At 37.3% G+C, this 25,924-nt stretch overlaps 1 protein-coding gene across 3 annotated transcripts in view; it reads right to left on the bottom strand.

Moving 5' to 3' along the window:
- The window catches only part of PARG (poly(ADP-ribose) glycohydrolase), a 69,648-nt gene that overhangs the window by 5,587 nt on the left and 38,137 nt on the right, over positions 1 to 25,924 (bottom strand). For all 3 annotated transcript variants that reach the window (XM_065067608.1, XM_065067607.1, XM_065067606.1), the window contains exons 10-16: positions 20,738 to 20,817; positions 18,231 to 18,291; positions 17,487 to 17,562; positions 15,062 to 15,209; positions 9,442 to 9,520; positions 8,533 to 8,641; positions 4,098 to 4,203 (exon numbers count right to left, since the gene is read on the bottom strand). In XM_065067608.1, coding sequence (XP_064923680.1) covers positions 4,098 to 4,203; positions 8,533 to 8,641; positions 9,442 to 9,520; positions 15,062 to 15,209; positions 17,487 to 17,562; positions 18,231 to 18,291; positions 20,738 to 20,817 — 659 coding nt within the window. The remainder of the gene's footprint in view (positions 1 to 4,097; positions 4,204 to 8,532; positions 8,642 to 9,441; positions 9,521 to 15,061; positions 15,210 to 17,486; positions 17,563 to 18,230; positions 18,292 to 20,737; positions 20,818 to 25,924) is intronic.

Below are 25,924 nucleotides of genomic sequence, written 5' to 3'. Positions count from 1 at the left end.
CAAGAGCACGGCTTTGTCACCAGCCAGTACCGTGAGGCTGGAGTGCTACAGACGCAGGCAATCAATCACACATTCATTTCATGTAATGTTAAAACAGTCCAAATAATGAACCCCAGCAACCATTTAATCTATTGCAGCTTGTCTTATTTCAGAGCCTATGGGTACAGTTCTGATATTAATTCTTTCCTTTCCTACCCAGTAAGTAGAGTTAATTAAAGTGTGATTAATATTGTCTTTGTAAAGATTAATTTTAAATAAAATAGTGTACGTACCACATTACCACCTGCTAGTGGAAACTAAACAGAAAGCTGTTCATAGCTCAGCTCAAGAATCTTTCACATTTTTAAACAGAGACCTAATAAAATACTGCATTCTTTAATCAAAAAACCTCTTGTAAACCCATAGCTAAAATTATAAATTACATTATTCACATGTGAAATTAATCTCAATCTGGGAATGATATTTTAATTAAACTACTGAACCAGCTGTGGATTTGGTAAAGCCTCAGTAGTTCGGCTTTTAAAGGGTCTAATTAACTAGCCTGCATAGGGGAACAGAACCTAATGAATCTCATTACTCATTCCAAACAAACAACGCAGTTTCACTTTACAGAAGATGTCAAAAATATCCTACTGTTTATTCTGAATTGCCATATGTTTTATGAAATGAGGGTCAGAATTTCTGTCAAGAATCAGGCTTTGCAATCTGCTGGTCATTAATGATATACAATGCCATGTGAAGCACCCACAGTACTGACACAGAAAGGAGCATCACAGGAAGAGCAATAGAGCCTGTGGTACCAGAGACTTTGGGGATTTGGGCTCCCCCACCCCTTGCACCCAGCTGATGTGATCCTATTTAACTCTTTTGGACTCGTACCCAAAGGACGGCCGTGCTGATAAACCTTTTTCTGCCACCCAGCGCGGGTGCAGAGGCACCGCACAAACCCCTCCAGGGCTCCCTGTCCTCCCAGCCCCTACAGGGGATGCAGCCCCAGGGACGTCCCCGCTGCAGCAGCACGGCCGGACTGCAGAGCTGGTGCTGGGGAGCAGAGCCCTGTCCTGCCCTGTGGCCGGGCTGCGCGGGTTAAACTCCCAGCACGCCCGTGGCCTCACCCGCTATGTGGGTTCAGAACCACGGTAGCACCGCGGTAGCACCTCAGTATTGCACGTGTTTACACGACATGAGACTCATGATTTTCTCTCCTTCCACTGATCCTACAGGGGTCTCTTGAAAGCTGATGGCAGTCTTCCTACTGGCTTTATTTTCTCAGGTAAATACCACCACCAATTCAGCTGAAAAGTACTTTCTCACAACTGTTGGAAGTTAAATTCATGTATTTATGAGAAGTGTCATCAGATCATCTCCTTTGTATTTTCAATAAAGCAGCACTTTTCAATCTTTAGACGGTTGCACAGAGGCATGGCAGCTAGTAATTTTTAAGTTATCCTCTGGTTTGAAAAGCAAGGCAAGATCTTCCAACTTCTCCCAATTATACAAGCATGATTTTTTCCATATTGAAAGCCTTGAGTTCATATTAAAATTTTGTTGAAATATCACTAAATGAGCTGGAATTTGCCTTGTTTACAGACCAGGTCTTAATTTGTAAGGCCATATTATTTTTTTCCTCCCTTAAGATGACTTTAGTTTTTGCATCATCTGTGACCTTGAGTGAAACGGTAGTTTATACACAACGATGTTCCTTTAACTCCCGACTGAAAAAAAAAATGATAAAATACAATGCATTATGGAACTTATCCAGTTATATCCAATTACATCAAACACTTTGCTGGTTCTGAAGTCTCTGTTACAGATCCAGATGCTACTTTTGAAAGGACAAGGGCATATATTTAAGAATGCTAATTGAAAACTCAAGATTTTAAACTATGAAATCTATTTCGTCATTGCAATACACTGTCAAGCCTGTGTAGTCACCAAAAGCTATTTATTTGGGTTCAGTGAAATTGTGATACTGATAACCTCAGAGTTTTCTAAAACATACTCTAAAATGAAGAATTTATGACCCCTTATGAAGTGTAAAAGATTATTCTCCAGTGCAAGAAATTTGCTTATAATGAAGTGAAACCATTGAGAGAACCTGCAGTTCAGAATAATCCCATACAGCATTTTGGAATAAAAGGGAGAAGCACCTTTAGCACTTGATGACTGTGCAGGGACTATCTGTGAACTAGACAAGACTTCATTTGGTTATCACACATCAAATGCAACTCTATTCTGAGAAAACCACATGATAAATTATTGTACTCTTTTTGTAGCTCTTAGTTTACAACAAATAATGAAGCCACCCTGTTTCTAGTCAGCACGAGCTCAGAGAAACGTCACATACTAAATGACTAGATTCACATCCCATGACACCATTGTCATTTTACTCTCTTTATTAAGTATTGATTTTTCAGAGTCAACTAAGAAATTAAGCTGAGTTTACAAAAAGAGTAACTGAAGTGCAAATTAAACCAAAGTCTGTCTTTGTAAGGTCTGCCAAAAGAACAGAAGACTTGAGAGTACACATATATATAGAGCTGAATTTTTCATAACAGCAGCAGTGCTGTAACTTGCTGTAAAGTGTTAATTCTCACAGACTTTGGAAAAAAATAAAGTTGTTCCAGAACCAGAGGAAAAGTTACATAAATGAAAGCTCAAACTAAAATATTAAGTTAAAATAAAACTGAGAGAATGTTCAGGTCTTTACATGCTCTTGTTCTGTCCAGAGTTCCTACCTAAGTTACGAAGCACCACATCTCATGGCTCATTTCTTTGTCTAGATTAAAGACTTGTCTTATGGGCTACCTCACCAAATGGACTCAGCTCTGAGGGTCTTTGTCAGTGTGCTTCAGTTTCAAGCTCTGACTGATGGGGAGAGGAAGTAAAGCATTGCACTGAGCAACCTCGATTCTAGAAGTCACATACAGAGTTGAACAAATAATGGCTTAGATCAGATGAGCCATATTTTTATGAGAAACCCATACATTAAAAACACACACATGGGATATTACAGTTCAGATCCGAAAGGAGGCCTTATGCAAACCAAAGCATTTATCAAACCTTGCTAACATAATAATCAAGTATGATCAGATCCTGCAGTAAATACTACTCCTAATATTGATGATCTGCATTTGGCAGCCCGTTTTATCTAATGGAAACAAAAAAACAACTGTCAGAAAATCAGTGAGCACTGAGGAAAAAAAACCAAACATGCCCAATGAATGAAATACTTTGGAAAACTAATGAGGCTGGTAGCCTGATGATTGTTTGTCTCAATGTAACTACCTAAAGCTGTTCAGAAAAGCGAATTTTAAATACTCTGCAAATGCTTGAAAACAACAAAAATGTAAATTTCTACTTAGAACTATATGAATCAGGATATCAATTTAAATGTCAGGATCCATCGGTTCTTGACTTGATGAGGACAAGTCTTAAATTAATCTAGGCATGTGATATCTGCTGCATTATAAATACCTTAATTAAAAATAAAAACATGAGAAAGTGAGTGATACAGCAGGCAAGTCAGGAAAGAAAGAAGCATGCCTGAGTGACTGGAAACCTCTCTGACATACAGCAATATATTAAGGAGCAAAAATAAACATTAGGTATTGCCAACAAACTTGGGAAGCCTTGCAAATTACCAGATACTTTAAACAGCTTTGCAGAGATATGAATTTTAGGCATAATCTAAAAAAAATGCTCCAGAAAGGTCAACTGACTGATATGACTGAGAAGTGCAATTAATACGTTCTTTTGTGAGCTAATATTGTGTGCCTGTGCTTTTGAAGGTTTCAGTGCTGCAGGTCCTTGTAAACCTGGCATTTCCCCATCATATACTTACCTCAAACTTTAAACTGAAAACAGCATACAGAAGCAGCATGCATTTTGTTATTTAAGGCCACAGTCCTCATAAAGATCAAAGCTAATGAACCAGTTCTATGGACAGTTTAACTACTATTCCAATTGTCAGCTAAAATGTATTAATTCAAACAGAACTGAAAAATGTATTTGAACAAAACAAAACAGAAAAAGGCCAAGAATCGAAATCTAAGGGATGTGATTCACTTGGACATTACTGAATTGCTACAATTTACCTTTTAATCGGGAGTCCCCTCCAAAGGCACCACATCCCCAGTTTCCTGTGGCTATTGCAGAGAGATGCTGTGGTGGAACACTGGGTCGAGAGAAGCCGCAGTAGGCCTGCAGGCAAACAGAGGCACAAGGTGAAGCTGACAGGCAACCTCGAGTGATTCTTTCAAACAACCAGATGATAACAATAATCAGTATTGTCTTCTAGCAATACCAAGTTCAAACTACTTCAATACACCATTAGTCTTCCTTTAAATTTGAGGTCAAACATGAAAGAATTTAAGGCAAGAAGAATTTTGCCTTATTTGGATCCAAGTTAAAGTTAGACACAGGTGCTGACTTGTAGGGATTTTATCACAGCTATAGGAAACTTTTCAGGATAGAGCTGAGAATAACTTCAATAGTAGATTGTACCGCATTTGTTGCTTTTTAACCTGTTCAGCATAGATCACAGCTGAACTGTCCAGTATTACCAAAACTCCCCCAAACTGAAAGTAAAATTTAAAATGGCATCTTAGAAAACAGGTCGAATGCAATAAATGAGGGTAGAAGGAAAAAGTGTGATATTCAGTACGAAATTTTGAGTCAAGGCAGGTGCTTCCATGTATGGAAAAAAAGGATAAATATCTTTGGGAAGTTTTTCAACAGTACAAATTTATTGAGTTGGTACAATTGTCTGGTACAGACTGAAGTATCACAGAATCACAGAATGTTAGGGACTGGAAGGGACCTCAAAAGATTATCTAGTCCAATCCCCCTGCCGGAGCAGGAACAACTCACACTTTCACTCCAATCTGATCTATGCTGCAAATTCGGACTCCTGTTATAATTAAGCAGGGTACCATGATACAGAGCTGGCATAAGGAGCACTTACACATCTTCAGGTGCCTGCAGCTTCTTGAGCTCTCTCAGGCCAAAGGTACTAGTGGGCTTGATGTTCAAAGCACCTTTGTATGAAACTAGTGGGCCAAACAAGCCAGTACAGAGGCTACATGGGCAATAATTCTTCAAATTCCACCCTCCCAGTGAGGGAAGTGCATTGCTGTTGCATCAGCATGCCATTTTCTCTTCAGAGTTTATCTAACAGGCACATATTTCTTAACTCACCAGGACATGGAGAAAAAAAAAACCTAAAATGTCTAGTCAGACATAATAAGAAAGTCAGCAAATACATGGAAGAACTTCAGCAGCCATAAAGAAAAATATCTAAGTGCTCCTCTATGATTTTTCATAGCAAATCGAGGATAAAGATAAAACTATTCACACTAGAAAAAGACAGTGCACCAATATTTTAAATAGGTTTCACCTAGGAATACAGGAACATGAAAGCTTTCTGTGCAGCTTTAAAGCAGTTGCTTCCATATGGGAAGCAGAAGAGCTGCTCGTTTTTAATGGCATAAATGAATCTGGTTTTAAGTTGTACACAACTTCAAATGTATGGTATCTCATTATCTATAAGTTGTGTGATGTTTACAATCAGTTTGTTCTCATATAGAACGGTTACATATAGTTCTCACAGTTAACACTGAAATGTAACTGTTCTGCATACTGTAATTTTCAGGGAAGCATTTCTGGCCAAGGAGGAAGCTGTATCTGTTCTTAATCGGTGATTATCGAAACAGGCGTAATGACATTTTGAGTGGGATCACAAGCCCAGTCATAAGTCAGTTGTTCCTTAGGAACTGGAAAATGGAACTTGCAACTGGAAAATTATTGCTAGTGAGAGTCTTTCTAAGGCAATAATCTCAAGGGGGCAGCAAGGATGAAACAGTGACACCTCTTACACAGGTATCTGCAAATCTTAATGCTGAAAATGGGAAATGATTTTTTTTTCTTATTCTGAAGAGCTGACTTCAGACACTATTAATCTTGTTTTCTTACGACACTTTAAAACAGCAACAGGGGTCAGCCTCAGCTACCTTTTGAGAAAACTAATCAATAGTGAACATCTGGTTCTTTAAGACAAATGGATCTTATAAAAGAAAAAAATCATATAGGCTTATAAGAAAATACAAGTTGTAAGAAGAATCACTGAAAGCCGTTTCAATCATTCCTAACGTCTAACAAAATAACAGACAAGCAAAAGGACCTCTGGAAACAAATGGACACTGAGCTCTGTCTACTAATACGTAATACTCTTGTATTTCAAAGCCTGTGTGCATGTACTGTGCTTACTGCGCCCTGATTTATGAAATCATAATAGAAAGAGTTGCAGCTTATTCCAGCAACTTGTTTTCACCCACAGAAAAGTCTTAAGGTTAATATTAATTTTAAATCAAACTGAAAAAACCTATAATAGTACATTAAAAATATTGATGTTAAAATACTATAGACCTTCCAATAAATTTAATGAAATTTTTACTGAAGTAAACAGAGAATTAACTCAGGTTTAAAATTTTCTTTAAATACCAATCAGTCCTCATCAAACAACATCAGCCAAACCAATATACTGTACAAAAGTCACATGGATCTACCATAATTTATTTAAAAATCCAAACCAAATCAACAATATTGAAAACTGTAGGCAGATCATAAATTCACTAGAGTGGGTAATTTGAATTTTGTACTAAGATATCACTGAAATTCACAAAATTTATTTACTATCATTTTCAGGGCTAATTTCATTAGCAACCATGAAGAAACAAGCTGATGAATGTTACTTTAGTCAAAATGTTAACATTTTATGACTAAATTAAATTAGTCCTTCAGCACTCTACATAATTTCTGGAAAGGGGAAAAACTAAAAAAGTAACTTTCAGGTATATTTCCCTTTCCAGCTAAGAATTAGGAACACATTGCCTGACGTTTGAATTTATTGATTTATTCTATATCCTCCTATACTACACAAAACAGAAGGCTTTAACAACAGTAGTGTTGTGCCCTTATATTTAACATCTTAGCTAAAGCAGAGGCCTGCTGCATCTGTACATGTAGAAGCACACTACGCAGGCTTTATCGTTAGTGTGTTTTGAACCCAAATATAAGCACACCAATACCATACAACTGTATGAGCATTCCTGTACTCAGCTGCCCAGTAAAACAATATCATTGCCATTGCTGTAACAGGCCATAGACCCTTCACTACCTACACCTTACACTACCCGTACAAGGCCCCCATTCTGGCCCATTAGCCTTCTTAATTAGCTTATGATAATTTGCTATGTGAACTGGAGATGGATACCAGGCATCTCTTGTTAGGAGATAAAATAACAGCAAAGGCCTTGGAAACATCGGCACAGGCTGAAATCAAAGGCCTCAGAACTATAAATGGCTCACTGATGGCAATTACTAGTCACTGAAAAAGTACAGGCTCAAGAGCTGGAAAAAGACTGCTTTAGCTTCAATAAAAGCATCAGCAGCAAAGCCAGAAGGAAAACAACATGAAAATCTCAGCCATGCACCATGATAAAGCACCTGCCGTGGCTTGTGAAAGTAACCCCGAGTTCCCAAACATTATACAGCAAATACTCCAGGGCAGAGATCATGGGCTGGGAACCACCGAGAAACTCAAATATCTCATTTAAGGACAAGATCCCAAATCAGGGAGAGCAGGGGAGAGAAAAAAAAATGCCAAACCACAGTTCCCCTGTAAAAGAGCTCTTCAGCCTGGCAACCTTGATTACCTTAGTATGAAGGTATGAAGGACCACAGCTGCTGGAGCAAACTGCACAGTTGTGTATACACACAGCTAACACTGGTCAAGGACTGACTGCTCTAAATACATAGTGATAATGATTAATAATGTGTACAAATTATTAGTAGGAAGTGTGCTGTTTTTGAATGTCAGTCTAAAAGTTTTGTTTAAAGGATTAAAACTGCCCTGATTTATCAGTCTTGTGAACACCCCCATCCCGACAAGCTCTAAATGGCCTGTATATATACAGACACAGTTGCAACAGCCCTTACAGCTATTGTGCAAATAAAGACAGGAGACCGATGAACAGCTGGACCTGATCTCAAGAAGACAATATATGAAAGGATAAACTCTCAGGCAATAGTCCAAGAGCAAACAAGAAAGGTGGAAGAAAAGCAAGTGGCACTGTATGAACTGTCACAAAGTTAAACATGAGGCACCCCCTTTCTTCATCTTGACTGGAGGGCTCAGTAGGACTCATCAGGGCCAATCATGGGACAAGAACTTAATCACAATTTTGAAGCAGGACAGGGGACAATTAACAAAATGTATATCCAAATTTCATTTACATTTCTGAAAGTTAAATAAAATATACCTTTGCATAGCACATCAAAGAATAATTCTATTTTACAAGCTTCTGCTTTAACATTGAACAGCAAAACCCTGAAATATGCACCTTTTATAAGAGACAGACCTAAGCAAGAACTTCCTTAGCTGAAGATAATAATAAAAAAAATATTTGAAAAGGTACTATAAACATTAATGAAACAGTCTTAGACTGCAGGCTGTTGTAAGTAGTTACTAGCCTTGTTGAGCTCTCTTCTAATTTTCTCCGGACCAAACTGATCAAGGAAACGTCTGAAGTGAAATGCATCTATAGCAACAATTTCAGTGTAGCGTCGCTGCCATTCATCCCTAATATCAGACAGAGGAGAAAAGGAGATTACATTAGTTTTTTAATATTGGCCATACAATGATGATCCAAAATGAGCAATTCCCTGGCAGAGCTTCTCTGTTAGAAGCAGCTAGAAATGTGAGCTCATAACAGACAACGGAGCACGTTTGTGGGTCAAGAATGAAAGCAGCACCAGAAATGAGACAGGTCTCCCTCTAAATGTAGAAATACTCTGGCTAGACTTTGGGCATAAACGTGAAAGAAATTAATTACACAGCACTATTTATTAAGCACGTAAGAACATGGCAAGGTCAAAGAGAAGCATTTAGGCTCTTTGCCTTCCTCCATCATTTCAATGAGAGTACACTGTGTATGTTTCTATACCAAATGGATAATTGTGTATACACAATGATAACATAATTGGAGAAATAAATTCAAGAGCTCAGAGCTTTCTACTCAAGACTTGTAATATTAAATCTTATTTTGCCACACATCAGTTACACTGTGGCACCTGAGGTACTGTCAAACTTCTTGTGACATTACTATTCACAGTTCAGTCAGTAAATTACCAAAATAATAAAATACATATAACTTTAAAGGATGTTGGTCTAAGAACTGCCATACTGGCAGGTAGCATCTATTAGCATTAATCTTGTTATTAAAATGAGATAACTTTCTTAGCTTGTTGGTTCTACTGAAGAGAGCAAGATCAGTGAAATTCTCCACTAAGGCAAATGCTACGAAATACTTAAAGCACCAAGTTTGAAAATATATAATATTTATTTATTCATTCACTTGAAATATTTATGTAGAACTTTACCTTGGGGTCTTATCTTCATGGCTTCTTGCCCATCGGTAAGTTTCTGCATAGCCTGTATACTCACTGTACTGCTCAGTACCTGAAACAAATTATTTTCTGTATTACATACAAAATACATATACATTTTTTCACTTGGCAAACCTTTCATAGGAATCACTGCTTATCTAAACGACCATGCAGCTCACACAAGCAATGGTAAAATAGAGATTCATATCTGCACCAAGAATACAAGATGTTCTGGTAACCAGCAGAAGCTGTTTTTCCCACAGATGATGTGTAGCTTCCACCATAGAACAATACAAATGAAGATTCACATATGCTGTCCGGTACAGAGCAAGAAGAGAGTTTTCACCTTTGCCACTCTCAAGTTCAATAGCTTCTCAATAAACTGCCTGTCATCTTTCAAGTTTTACTGGCTAGCATCTGGTTAACAAAGACTGTGAGCCTTCATGCCACCAGTATTTTGCTGTTATTTTTTCTGAGGCTACCACCTGTAAAGACGATGATAAAATAATCACTCCATTATTGAAAATGTGGCAACACTACTTCATCACAGTTTAGCAAACATCTGGACTGACAGAAACACAAGAAGAAAAATATAGAGATTTAAAAGTGTATGCAGTGAGCTATATGTTTTTACATTTTATTTCATCTAACAAGTTTTATTTCTCTAACAAAATTAAAATCCATGAAGCCAAAGAAAATCCTGATTTCCAACATGCCAATGTTACCCAGTTTGTTGGCTTCACAGTCTCCTGAGGGCAACCTGACACAAGGACAAGTAGGTCTCACTGCCCAAGAAATCACATATTTCACTTGTTATCATTTTGGTTTGCATTTGTTCAGCAGGATTCCTGCACTATGGTTCCCAACCTGAATTCTCAGACATCACAGCAATTAATGGCACGGAATGGACCAAAAGGCCACTGCTCTCAGCTGTAGAGTCAGTACCAAGAAGCCACTTTGTAAAAGCTTCAGGACCCACAAAACCAGAGTGCGGAACATACTTGGCTGTTCTGTGAAGAAGTCCAGCAGGGTGTATCTTGGCAAGCACTAAGGGCTGTAAAAAAGTAGCTCATTAAGACCTCCAGTGGTTTTAGCTATTATGCTCTGCTATGCCAACTCCTTTTCAAAGGTTCATCCCAACACCAAGAAGGAGAACATTTTAACTGACGGTAAGGATCATAACCTTTCTAAAACTCTGCCTTTCACTTCATTTTACTGAACTTCAGGACCTTGCTTCAGAACCTGGGGATGCACAAATGCTTCAAAGAAATACTCCTTAAGTAACACCACAGCAAAATCACTTTTCCCCCTGTTTCGAGCTCACAACAGCTGAATTTCAAGAGTAAGGGACTGAAAAGAATACTTTGTTTGGAAAATTTCAGCTCATACACATACAGTATGGTACAAGTTATAAACAATAAGAGTAAGAGAATTGTTAACCCCTTAATTACAGTGACAGCAACTATGCCTATAAATATAACAGAAAAGTAGGTTTTAAAAAGACAGGTAAGCTGACAGCACAAAATATCTGATAACTATGACGAGCAATGCCTAACTACTGCACAGATCAGTGACACTTTGAAAATACCAATGTTCAAATTGAATCTCAAAGATTTCAATTTCTAAATAAAAATAAAAGTTGAACAATCAGAAACATAAAACTATTCACCCTTAACCTCATCTGACAAGGGAATTTAAATGCTTGCTTTCAGTAGTCTCCAGCTGAGGAAACACAAGCTGTTAAAAACAGTTTAAAATTATTCATACACTTCAAGGCATTTTCAACATTTACCCAAACTAATTTTAACTGAAAAGACTTGTCAGTGCTTCTTTAACTCATCTGCCCTATTATCCACTCAGTATTTATTTAGATTTATCTAGATGATTAACCATACTGAGTGAACACAAATTCCACTCAAGGCTATTTTGAGAAGGTGCTATGCAAAATGAGTGGAATAGTAAAGATTCCTCACCAAGAATTCACTTACTGTCACAAAATCAAAGTCCCCAAAATTGTGACGGCAGAATACACCTATATATTCACACACATCTGTGACCTCATACAACGGACAACTGTGAGAAGCTTAAATATTCAGAATCGGCCTTCTAATCAAATTGTCGGCTTCAGTAAGACTTTTCCTGACAGGGGTAACATTCAGTTTTACTGATACATAAGGAAAAAGCATCTGAGCAAATCGCTAGAGAGACAGGCAAAGGAAGTATGTGACTTTCTGAGGTCTCTTTAGGAGACAACCTAGCAAAACTTCCAACCTGGAAAGGAAGCATTTCCTTTGGTATCTAGCATGTGGAAAGAAAAGACTAGGTTATTGAGATATTGTAACAGGATAGATTTAATGACAGTCAAAGTATTAAGCTGACTTTTTCAAGGTTCACCGTTTCCATTATTTTAATGGAAGTGCAGTGTCTGATGACGAAAGCACCAGGAAACAACCAAGCAAATACACATATATAAACAAAGAAAATCAATAACAGAGAAATTCAAAGAAATCACACGACCTCTACACTCACATTCCAGAAACCCAACGTTAATGAAAATCAATGGCTTTTCATAAGTTATGCTCTGGAAAATTTGTTGTACAAAAATGGTTATTCGACTGGCAGCACTTTTGCCTCTAAACTACTGGGAAACAAACTGCTGTTGATGGGAGAACAGAAGCCGGACAGGATAAACTGGATATGTTAATGATTCCAGTAAATATTTTCTTCCCATAAAAAAAGAATAAAGGGGTAAAAAAAAAAAAAAAAAAATGAAGCCACAAATAGGGCATAATAGCACAATTACATCAGAATTTTCAAAACAAGCTACAAAACCCCAAAAAAAGCCTGCATAAAGTCAAAAGGAGGTCTATAAAGTATCATTCAAAAATACATTATTTGTGAAACTTGTAACAGCTACAGCATCAGACAGTGAAACTGCCAAGTGCTATTGCTTACAGGACCTCATCCATCTAGAAAGACTTGCAATTATTACTAAAATAAATATACCTTTCTCACACTCCATAGTCTAGCTTTTCAGTTGCATAATTTCTCTATGGCATTAAAGAAAGTTCCCAGGGACTGGGAAAAACCCCACCATACGGTTCCTCTAGTATTTCTTATGAGCTAAAAATTACATCTCTGAATATAGCACTGAATAAAAAGGAGTACATGTGAAAAGCACAAGAATAGAGTTTTGTAGTCACCAATATAAACATACGTTTACTGCCAAAACTGAGGGCAAGGTCCTTCTCTCTCTTTCAATCAGTTCTTCTGATCCTTATCTTGTGCCACCATTAGGCTTCTGGCTCTCCAGACAGTGGCACAATCAGCCTGCAAAATCCAGCTGAAAGATCATTTTTTTCCTCTGAGTAAATTTTCAGCTGAACCAATTATCTGATCTCATTTACTGCACGGGGAATGGGCTTAGAAGTCTCTGAAAATGCATCACTAAGATACGGTCGGGACCACATCAACAGATTTAAGGCAAACATGGAACACAGCTTCATTCGCTCTTAACGCTGCCCAACTATATGGGTCCTCAAAGAAAGTGGGGAAAAAAAAGAAGAAAAGAAAAGAATTAAAACCACTGACATTTTTTCACAGCTCTACCAGAAATGCAACTGTGGGAATCTCTGGCATTGCTGCTAACATTTCTGTAGGTAGATGTTTGTGTTGAAGAACCTGACTGTTTGCACGACCAGCTCCATATTCATTACAGCAGTGATCTTAACCAGATACTGTGCAATCACAACAAATTTAATTTATCTCCAATTTCTCAGACTCTTCTGCAAATTTAAGCTACACAGTTATACCCATTAGGCCGCTGAGTCAAGATGTATCACAAAGAATGTAATTTATCAAGAAGATTATGACACACAGTGGAGACTTGGCTAAGAACCAAGGTGGAAGAGCTCCAGGGATGAAATGAAAATGATGGAATGGCCATGTCCATTAGAGAAGAACACTGTATCACAAATACTAATTGCAAAACACTATAAAGTACTCAAGAAAACTAAAAGAATATTGCCGCAGCAAACAACATCCTCACCTTTATTTGTTCATGCCAAATCACTACTTTTGCAGGGGAGTAGAAGAAGGTATTTCAAACCATTCAGTTAGTGTATTCCCCCAGTTAGTTATTACACACGCTGACGGCTGTGCTCTGGTTTTCCCCTGCCCAGAAGAGCCTCACCCAGAGGACAGCACTTCAGTGTGTTCATCTTGTTACAGCACATCCAGAATACACCGCAGAAAACAGCGATAGCCAAGAATTTTCTGACTCATGTTTTTTAAAATCCAATCTATCAAAAAGCTTTCACAGAGAAAGCATTAATTTTGACAGGGTGGAAAAAACAAAAGAAAACACCTTAAAAAGATTACCATGTATAAGACTGAAAACAAAAGATGTCCTGCCCAGTACAATCAATAGCTCAGGACAGAGTTAAGATTTGCAAGATCTAAGCTCAAATTTGTACTGTGCATGCAGGTGAGAGAAAGAAGTGCCTTGGAAAGACTTTTCCAAGAAGCGTGTTCTAATACCTGCACAAATTCCTGACTATTGATGCAGCTCAGGTAACTAAAATCAACATTTTTACTATAGCAGACAGAAAAACATAAAATACGCATAATCTATTACAATATTTGCCCAGAGGATTTCTCTGATCAAGTTTTTTCCATATAGCCATTCTTTAGAGTAAATTAAAAATAAAATCATAGCATCCTTTTATTTTTCAGTCATACAAAAGGCTCACTGTGTTCCCATGTATAGAACTCAGACCTCACAGCATGACCTGGGCCTCTCCAGTTCTTAACAGTGACATTTGCTGTTTCAACGCTAACTGTTTTGATCCAATGGATAATAAAACATTCCAAGTTCTATGACAGAGGTGGAAACAAAATGAAAAACACTTTCAGCAAAGCACTGGACAGACAGCACATCTCCCTATACAGGCCCTCAACAACATACTGGAGAAGCATTTAGTTTTTGATGTTGTAATTACAAACCCATAACTAACTTACAAGTAACACAAACATGTGTTTGTAACTTACAGGATCAAAATCCTTAAAAGACATTTCCTGACTTTCTACCCGTTTTAAAGGATGCTGATTTCCTCCTCTTTCACACCCAACCCATTTTGGTAACCAGAAGGCAGTTCCTCTTCTCAGAGTTTTCAATCCTACTGATCACATCAAATGTTATAAATTCCAAACAGGAAAAAAACCCCAACAACCCCATTTTTAACATAACAGGAGCATGACCTGCTAATAGTTGGGACCAGATAATAGCTGGTAATTTAGGCTTTTTCTTATATTGTCCAACAGTATTCTTCATCTAGACCTAGAGACACTGAGTCCTCAAACACATTTATATAGCACAAAAAAAAAAGTTCTGTCTGCTCGCTTCACTTTCATTTGTCTGTTTGTTTCACAATCATCTATTGGAACAGCGGCCCTGTGATCTTAAAAGGTGGCGTGAAGAAGGAAGCTCTTTGCCAAATAAGTATTGACTTTTTTATTAATCCCTACAACATTTAAACAAACTAAGCTTCAACTTGAAATATTTTCTATATATAAAATCAGAATGTGATGTGAAACGTTTTCTGCAAAGACTAACCTGTGATGATAAGACATTCATTGTGATCCAAGACTTCAGTGATGAGCCTCGATACAATCAGTTCTGGGTTGATTAAAAACCGAATTTCTTCTTGTACTAGTCCTGCCCCTGTCACACCACCTCCAACAAAACGGTTTGCAAAATCAACCTAACAAAAACACATTCAGGAAGTTTATGAGATCAGCAAACAGCATAAAATAATTTCATTCACCAACGTCAAAGTTCTGTGAAAATTTCAATAATAATTCTGTTTAAATCTGCTGCCATCACTTAAAAATCTAAGCAGCAGGACAGAGCCCGATTAACAGCACGCCTGTCTCGTTTTTTTCTTTTTATTTCTCAAAAAACTTAAACCAAGTAAGATATTACACAGCAACATAAATTTTGCATCCCAAATGCTCTGAATCCAGTTATATGGGTTTTCTTTCAAGACCACGTATTTAAGAATAAAACAGATTTCAGTAAATGATGATGAAAGATGAAAATAGCAAATTACAGTATTCTTTTTGCATTTTATGGATACTGAAGAATTAAGTTACTCTTTAATAAGCATTCTGCACCAGCTGTCCACACTGAAGCATTTTTAGATTAACACTGCCCCTGTACCAGTTGTTCTGTACCTAAAAGAATCTCTTATGAATTCTCCTTGAAATGCACTTGAACAAGGCAAGCCACTTTGATCACTAAGGTTTCTGCTTGAAACAGAGAAGCTTGGGACTCTATTTTTTTCTGCAATAATACATCTATTGAAAATTACATTTTTATATAGACAAAAGTTTTAAAAAGATTTGGTTTATTCAATAAAGTGATTACTGTTTATGCAAATTATCTGCCCATACAAATTTATACTTTTAAAAAGTCACTTCATCTTTCAAATGCTATTAGCTTCTTACTGATTTTGACAACATATTTACATGATGGAAACAGAATTACTGGAGTGACATGAACATGTGTGTAGATTACAAACTGATTCAGGAGTCACAGTCAAGGGTAAAGCACACAGAGAGCCAGCCACGACAACAGCGAGTGACCCTAGAGTCTATCCTGGAGATGGTTAAGATTTGCTGAACTTGACTATGATATAAAAAAAATAACATGAAAACTTCCCAAATGTTTAGTGCATCAGGGCCCAAAATGCACCTTAACCGTGCTGGGCAGCCTCCTCAGGCCCCATCCTGTGTGCAAACACACACCCTGGCCCCAGACCTGGCCTGAGACACAGCAGGTATGGGCCCAGCTCTGTCCTCTGGTGATGCCCATTTGCCAATCAGAGGTCTAGGATTGGCCTTGGTGACCTGACTCATCACCTCGCCTTTCTCTGATGACCAGCAGAAACTGTTACTGTCGTTGTTCCCCCTCTGCTTGTCCCAGGCAGCGACCCTGCCCGCTGAGGCTGGGGTCACTGTGGGCCCCCGCACTGTCTTGCCTTGGTCATCCTGCTCCCTCTCAGAGTGAGCATTCTTCATCTGAGGCGAGATATTTTGTTTGCTAAGACTTTAAATAGCCAGGAGGAAAAATATCACATCAAAGGTAATGCTCACTTTAGAGAGTGCAACAGAAACAGTACGTAGAAAAGCATAATTGAACCTTCTTTCCCTCAGGGGTTTTAGTATAGTTGGATAAAGAGATAGCAGAAAAATGGTTATTACTGAGCAGTTACTGGGTTCTTAATAATTTCAACACACACCTGAGTGTTCAAGTTGCATAAAGTCATAAGACATTTTAAAGTTTGAGCAAAAAGCATTGCAGAAAAGAAGTCCTATTCTCCCTCCTCCTCTTCCTTTGAAGCACTTGTTCCTGGCTAAAGAAGTTGTAATTTTTTGGTTGGTTGGTTGGTTTTTTTTTTTTTGTTTTATAAATGAACTCTAGAAGGCAGACTCTAAAATAAATAGAAAACCAAAACCCAAACAACTCATTTGAAAACTCAGATGTGTTCCTTGGTATAGATATGGACAGGACATCCTTCTTATGAATTTCTTTTGCTGACTGGGTCCCAGACTGAAACAGTAGTGCTGGCAGCAGCAAGAAATTCTCCTGAACCACTGACCTGGTCACTGTCTGGGGCATAGGAATAATTTTTAAAAAATAAACTGACACTCTTGACAACTCATCAAGATCACAGCCTGAAACTTTTATCTTGTCAATCTTTGATCCTGGTTTGAACCAAAAGACCTGAAGCTGTCCAGGGCTTGTGATTTTCTGTCAGCTTTCTCTGTACCAGGTACATGTGCAAACCCAGATGAGCTGGGGTGCACTGACAGCACTAAGACTGTCTATGGAATTAATTTTGATGTTTCTTTTACACTGCGTAACATCTTGTCATTTAAGTCAATTGAGGATAAACAAAGAACTTCATTAAGCTGGCAGACCATAAAAAGTTTGACAAAAACATGACATAAAGCCACATTTACTTATATATGCTCACCTGTAGCATACCTTGTCCATTGCTTTCAATGGTGCCTTCATAGGTGACATGCAATCTAGACAGCTTCTTCTGAGATCTATCGTTGAGGAAAAATATTATACAGAAAGGATGATTACAGAATCTCCATACAGAGACAGACATTTTAAAAGAAAACCCATCCAACCCCAAACTTCTTACACACCTTAACATAAGGTGGTTTAAAAAAAACAAACCCTGATGGATTACAGAAAATGCATTTGGATTCAGAAACAATTTGTAAAGGTGGAATGTAGTCCATTGTTCAGTTTCTCCACCTCTTTCACCATAAAACCCCACATTTGAAATTGAAGTTCTAAATTTTTCACACAAGTTTGCCCCACATCAACCAGCTAACCAGCAAGAAAGCTGCAACACTTGTGTTTTCATGCTGGTTATCACCCATCCTTCATTATATTTCATGTCATTTCCCAAATCAAGTCATCTCCCCCTTTTTTCCCCCACTCATGTAACAGCAAAGGTGCGCTACTGCTACTGTTTTTAAAACTCACTTAAGACTTGTTGGCTTCACCAGCAAACAAACAGACTAGAAAACTCAGGCCACTCAAACTACTTGTGGCAGTTCACCCACCTCCCTCTTCTCTCCCCAACAATCCATACCAAATATTGTTTTCTGTATTACTTCCGGGCCTCAATCAATTCCATTTAATGGGATTCAGTTATCATTGATATAAGGAATTTCTTACATTAACAGGATGTTTGACTTACCTTTCCCAGTCTGGAAACTCCTGGAGACACTGTCTTGTGAACGTCACCAATCCCGTAGGTTCTACAGGCAAACGAACCCCAGAAGAAAATGTATTAACTGCTGGAGTTTTAGTCCATACATTATTTTAACTGGTAAGCTTTTAAAATTACAAACAACATAGTTTTTGGCAGAAACACAATAGCTTAACTTTCCTCAAGATCAGCTTTGAACCTCCCCCTGACAGCCCACACTCAAATTGAAAATAAGTAACATGATGACCAAAATATTCCCTTCTCTTTTCTCTTTGGAGTTCGAGTCTTTTTCTTTCCTCAGATCACGGAAAAACTATTGCTTAAGTGATTTTCACTTAAACTGTAAACACTGCTAGAAAGACTCAATAGTTGAAGCACAATGTGCAGCCACCTAGAAAAAAAGAAACTGTGAATATTTAGAGGTGACAACTGTTTAGTGTCAACAGGCAACGCACAGAGCACTCAGCCTGTGGATGGATGAAGCAGCAGCTCATACTTCCAAGTTCTACCATGTGAATAAAGATGCAGCTTTAGTGGATTCCAAATGAAGCTGTTTTCAGCCCTGTCAGGACGCCAGTGAAATTCCCTGTATTTTTACTGAGAAAAAGACTCCTGCCCTCAAGAGAAAAGAGGAACCATTGCTCATTAAAGGACCATTGCTCATATATCATCTTCTCTCATTTTATCTTTAAAAACTTCCATTTTGATACAGAAAAAAAATATCAACCTTTTATTAGGTGATGTAATTCTAATAAAAACTTCATTTGAGACTAATTTCTTTGCTCCAGTAAGACTACTGCACTGGCTTGCAAAAAAAAATATGCAAAACAGTATGTAAAGCACAAAAACATGCTTCCAAAAGCCTTAAATAATCCTATGCTTTCCTTCAAAATTATAGAGGTTCAGAAATAAAGAGTTGCTTGCTCTTAAAAAAATAAATGCACAGCTTTAAGTAGACAAGTGCTTATCCACAAGGGAACTCTGTTATCAGTGGTGATATTTTACAAATTAAGCATCCACTTTTTGAACACAAAGTCTTCAGCTGATATAGTCTCCCCTGTGTTCTTTTACAAGGAATTCAATTACCATTTACAATAAAAAGGGCTGAAAAAAATACAACAGTAATTTATAGAGCTAAGCTACTTCAGTCTTACTAATTCCTTGGGCAAAAAAGAACAAGAAATGGGAATCTTTTAAAGGTATGATATGAATTTTTAATTCAAGAAAAGAGCACTCAAAAATCTCATTAAATACTATTTAAAGTTATAACATTAAGAAATCTAATACAGTAGTTTCATAAAGCACGTTCCTAAAAGATCTCACATGCACAGGGGAATAAATCTCATATGCACACTGCATAAATTTAGGATTCGGTTCACATATAGACATTATTACTCAAGTATTAAAAAAAAAAAAAGGCTAAAAGGCTACTACACTACCTCTCAGTCCCACACATAGACCACAATTTACTTTTTACCTCTGAGATTTACTACTGACATTCCAGAAAGTTTGATAGCTGAAACAGGATGTAGCTGCATTTAATTTGTGGTAAATTAAAATGATGAACTGAAGATGGACTGAACCAAGTAAAGGTATTTTTATATTTCATAGCTTTAAGCTGTCTTTCCTTTAACGGAAATTCTTCTGAGAGAATATGAAGCTGATAGTGAAATACTGACATGTAAACAAAAAGTTCTTTAAAAAAAATACTATAATAAGGATATTGCTGCAAGATGTGATGTATGCTGCTGTGGGAAAATCTCTTTCTCCCCCAAAATTCAATATATAAGCTCTGATACAGTTCTCACAAAAATCAATCTATTTTTGAAAGCTTATGCTGATGTTGAAATTCATGGTAACTATGCACACTAATGAAAACATTGCACTAACTTCTAAAAGAGTTCAGGTTATCTCATATCTTGCTATCACTTGTTTCATTTGAACTGGGCAAACTTCTCCCAAAGTAAAGCTGTTGTGAGCAGAAAAGAAAAACCCTCAGAACCACAAACATTATAGACAAAGGACTAAATGTACATGCTGCATGAAATCAGAAGCTTGATTCAGTAGCTTTAAGCCTGTGATTTTAATGACTGCATATGGTGCTAAGTTCCCTCTACATTCTCAGTCTGACATGGTGCAGCAAGTAGTTGCATATAAAACAAACATTATACATATGTATATATACACATTTATATAAACACACACTTTGTGTACATATATAAGGGGGGTGATTATATCTCTTTGTATTTTACACATGTCCCCATATATATCTCTCTCTCTCTCAGAAAAAACAGAGTAAGCTCAATGCAAAAAATTTAATTGTATCCATCATCTATATGAGAAGAAGTAACATTAATATAAATATCAGTGTACTTAGCAAGTTGGCTTTTGTTATACACTTCCATCATAATGCTGTGTGGCCATTCTTAAATTTAATGGGATTAAATCTTTCATGTGTCTGCTTTGTAGCTCAAAAAATAGAGTAAAGGATATACTTTTTTCTGTGACTCTCCTAAAATAGCAGAAAAGTGTCTTAAGTTTCTCAGGCTTCCTTGGTGACCGTCCTTCAAACAATCTGAAAAACAAGAAATAAAAGCAATTAATTAGATCTCAGGGGTATAGTGCACAGTAATAAGGATACTTACTAATTGTGATTTGATTTTCTAGCTATTATGCACAGACTTCAATTAGCCTTGCTTTTAAATTCTCTACTGTGTAAAGAACTCTAGACAGCCTCTCTCTACCACCAGCCTTTAAGAGCAAAGAGTTCTAAGTTTCTGCTGCAGATGCTAAATGAATGCCCATCTCACTCATCCTGATTTTGTAATATCAAAAAAATATAATTTCAATAACAACTAGGAAAGCTACTAGTTTTATTTGCAATAGACTGGCTTGAACTAAAATGAGTGACCAAGGGGTGAAAACATGTATGTTGAGTGCTCCACAATCCAAACGTCCTGCCCTACTTTCAGCTCAGTGAGCTGCAGAGAAGAATTAACACAACCACGTTGCTTTCAAGAGTTGCACTGCACCAGCGGTGTTTCTAAAGAAAAGACCCTACCCCCAACAGAAACAGCTTCATCCACGTGGCTATTACTGGCATTCTAACAGTCATTTGTAAGAACCTAAGCATTAAAAAGAAGCATCCTGGTTTTAGCCATTAAGCGAATGTATTCTTTTAAGGTCAGCTGAAATACTTTTACTGCATCATCTATCTTCCAGCAACTTGAACATGCATTACTTAATTTCACTTCCAACACAGTGACAAGGCATTGTTATTGGCAACACATAATGGAATTTATCTGGAAGGAAGAATAGCGGCGACTTCAGAAATAATATCCTTTGAGTAGAAAGTCCACTAAAAGACGTCTGCTACAGTGAAACCCTGAGGCTGTAAGATTCCCCGCACAATAAGCAGTCTAAGTAAAGGAATGACACAACATTATTCATTTGTTTCCATGTACTGGAATGACAACCTGCCTTTGAAACCAGAATGCTGTCAGGTGAACTTAGCTTTCAGTAGTGAAGTGAACTAGATTTTTTTTCAGTATTTAAAAACCTCTTACGAAGTACACAGGCTGAAGAGACCACTTTCATCCAGAATCTATATTAAGTCAACAGAAGCTAATTTTAAAAAGGCTAGAAAGTTGTTTCTGAAAACTTCTTTATTCTTTGAATAACCAATCAGGACTTTAAGAAGGCAAACTCCAGACTTACACAGTCTATTTTAAAATAGGCAAATATGGAAGTTCTATCAAGGGGTTGTATTTGTACAACTAATAAGGGGTTCATAAAAGAAAGTTGATGTATGTGTGTGTGCAGGTCTTGCATAAGTGATCTCTTGACCTTTTATCTGGAAGTCTCATTTGGTATGACTCCTTTAAACTGGTTAATTTATCTATTAACCCAATCACACCTTTACTAATTTTTTGCTTCTTTACATCAAATGGAAATCTTGCTTATGTTGCAAACTCTCAGGTACATGAGGTACATGATTTGGCATAACTAGCAGATGGGCAGAAGTCCAGAACTGGAAAAACTATGCCCGAAATAAGTCAGATCAAGCTAAAAGGCAATGGCAAGGCAGACAAACTTAGTTCCCCGCATAGCAATTACTCACCAAAATGCAATTACTCTGTCAAATAAGGAATTTAAACAAAATATTTTTTAAAACTGTAGTGTTCAGAATTGGCCCATCTCTTCTCTTGATAAAAGCAGTGATAACTACCTCTCTTCTTTCTCCTCTGGGATCAAAGCTAGAGGAATGCTAATTTGCTTCAAAAAATCTTGTTTTCAGCAGATAAATGCTCTCAAAACACCATCTACAATTATGACGAGCAGGGATATCTGTATTTCTCTTCTAGCCCTATACTGCTGGATAAAAAACAGGGCAGCACTAAACAATTAGAAAAGCTCTGGGTTCTGGTAAAGGCATCCTTTGCTGTAGAGGGATACTCACTACAGTGGGGACAGAAAAATACCATGGTGTCCAAAGTTACCTGTATTTTGACCTACTAGATATATGGTTCCAGCAACAGATCTTATATAGCTGTTAGGACAAGAGCTATCATCACCCCTTCTCCTCCTCATATTATTTACTTTTCTTCGCTATGACATAACATGAATTGTACTTTCTGTCTTAATATCCACTGATAAATACAGAAAAATAATTTTAAAAAAATATTTATTAAAAACAAAAGCAGGTGACACCAGTCCTGCACGCAAAGTTTAGGACTGAATCCACTACAAATTATGTTTGTCCAAAACAGAAAGCAGTCATTAAAGGATAGCCCTTTATGGCAGGTTGAAAACATCATGCCTGAGCTTAATATGCTTGGATTTACTTCATATTTTCGGTCTCTAGAATTTACCTTTACAAGTGAGCTAATGGCAAGCTGAAGATGGCTGTCTGCAAACATTATATATAAGTCTGCAAAATACGAAACACTAGTATTAGGTTGGTGCAAAAGTAACTGCAGTTTTGGACCCTGAATTTTAAATCATTATAACTGGGCTCAAACACATCTTCATTAATCAAAATAGGAACCATTACAATCAACACATTTTTGCCAACGAGAAATGTTTGTTTATTCCTGTAGCGTAAAAATCTGAGCTTTGGGATTTGAAAAACTCTTGCAAAGCATTTTCTGCATCCTGTTGGTTGTGGAAGCGTCTTCCCTGCAAAAAGTTGTCGAGATGCTTGAAGAAGTGATAGTCAGTTGGCAAGAGGTCAGGGGAATATGGCGGGTGAAGCAAAACTTCGTAGCCCAATTCGTTCAACTTTTGAAGCGTTTGTTGTACGATGTGCAGTCAAGTGCTGTCGTGAAGAAGAACAGGGCCCTTTCTGGAGACCGCTACTGGCTGCAGGCATTGCAGCTTTCAGTGCATCTCACTGATTTGCTGAGCAGACTTCTCAGATGGAATGGTTTCACAGGATTCAGAAAACTGGAGCGGTTCAGACGAGGAGCAGATCACTAAACAGTGACCATCACCTTTTTTGGGGCAAGTTTGACATTGGGAAGTGCTTTGGAGGTTCTTCTCGGTCCAGCCACTGAGCTGGTCATCACTGGTTGTCATATACTACGCACGTTTCATTGCACCTCACAATCAGATCGAGAAATGGTTTGTTGTTGCGTAGAAGAAGAGGACACTTCAAAACAACAAGTTTGTTGATTTTTGGTCAGCTCATGAGGCACCCACTTACTGAGTTTTTGCACCTTTCCAATTCGCTTCAAATGCTGAACAACTGTAGAATGGTTGACAGTGAGTTCTTCAGCAACTTTTTGTGGAGTTGTCAGAGGATCAGCTTCAGTGATTGCTCTCAATTGGTCTTTGTCAACTTCCGATGGCCCCCAATATGCTCCTCATCTTCAAGGCTCTCATCTCCTTTGCAAACCTTCTTGAACCACTACTGCACTGTACATTCATTAGCAGTTTCTGGACCAAAAGTGTTGTTGATGTTGTGAGTTGTATCCACTGCTTTATGACCCATTTTGAAATCAAATAAGAAAATTGCTTGAATTTGCTCTTTCTCTAACATAATTTCTGTAGTCTAAAATAAATATAAAATAAACTGCAAGTAATATTCAGTAGCAAATAAAAACCATAAAGTGAGGAAAAGCACATTCAAATGATGCATAACATAACCACATTGATTTAATAATGTGTTCCGATATCAAATGGCAAATTTCAACAACGCAAAAACTGCAATTCCTTTTACACCAAACCTGCATATTTTTATATAACCAGACTAAGGAACTCTTGCCTTCAGCTTTTCAAATAAAAGTGCTTTAAAATATTAGGAATCTGTTTTAAAAGCCAGACCAGTGAAAAAATCCCCTGATTTTAATAGGCTAGAAATTAGCCTTTAAATAAGTAGATACTAGGAGGGTTTAAGTTTTTTATATTTATTTAGTAGAATTTGATTGCTTCATATGTTCTTTTAAATTTCCACAGAAATCATATCGCAATCACATCACTGATTCAGATTTCCACCAGGCTATATAGAAGTCAGAAGAAAAGCACAAAGCCATCCCCCCACAATACACACAGGCAACCAACTTTGCCTAAGCGCATCACAAAGTATCCAGACATCTCTGTGAATGCAACAGTAAAAGCAAGTGTTATTTATAACAAACAAAAATGGCCCAGTCCTGCCCAAATAATTCAAGTAAGGACATAACATGGCAAAGTTATGACTGTTTTAACCTTAAACCTTACTTCTGAAATGCTCAATTAAGCAACATTATGAGAAATTTTATTTCTGAAACAAATGTTTCTATTTTGAAGAGCAAGCTAGAAAAGTGCATCAATAAGATATTACATAAAATTCTTCTTCAAGCTCCGAGACACAGATCCTATTGAAAAAAAAAATCCCAAAACGTAAGTAGAAACCACATAATCAATTTCCTGACAGAAGAACCCAAGGCCAAAACCCACTCATTCCAATTAAAGAACTCATCCAAATGAAGTGCACTGTAAATCAAATGCAACACGCTGCAAGCCCACTTTCAGTCTAAGTCATTGAAATATTAATATTGCTGGCAACTGCATATGCAAGCCGTTTTGCTTTGTACAAGATGTTCCCACCGCCATGCAGCTAACTTCATTTCAGCAGATACGGGAGCTGAGAAAGCTGGCAGGGCTCATCACCGCACACAGCTGCACATTTATCTCTGGCTATGTTAACCAGATAAAGGACCTCTACAGACATACACTCCAGTATTCTGAGGAATCAAGGTCAGAGACGTAAAAACATAAGGAAGTAAACGTGTGAACAAAGTCATGAAAACAGAGTAGATTGTTAAAGTCATTGCGGCTAAATGAAAACTCTTTCCTAACAAACATTTCGACACTTCATTCAATTGTCCTAGAGAGAAGTCCTATATATAAGTAAAATATTAAAAATAAGAACCAATACTAGAAAAAACAAACAAATAATCAATTACACAACAACTGTCAGGAAATATACAGTAAAGTTACACGGCAATTGTTTATACTATTTCAATTATTATTACAGAAACACGCATTTATTTCACATTGGCGTTTTCATAAAATTTAGGGCAGAAAAACACATTTTAAAAGTGTAATCCATATTTTGATTTTTGCAGTCTCATTGACTGTAAACTCAAAATTGTGTTATTTTTAACCAACCTTTCCCGCTTAGAAAGCTGAAGCTGAAA

The sequence above is a fragment of the Columba livia genome, chromosome 6 (assembly GCF_036013475.1).
Source record: "Columba livia isolate bColLiv1 breed racing homer chromosome 6, bColLiv1.pat.W.v2, whole genome shotgun sequence".
NCBI lineage: Eukaryota > Metazoa > Chordata > Aves > Columbiformes > Columbidae > Columba > Columba livia.
This window is presented reverse-complemented; position numbering and strand designations above follow the sequence as displayed.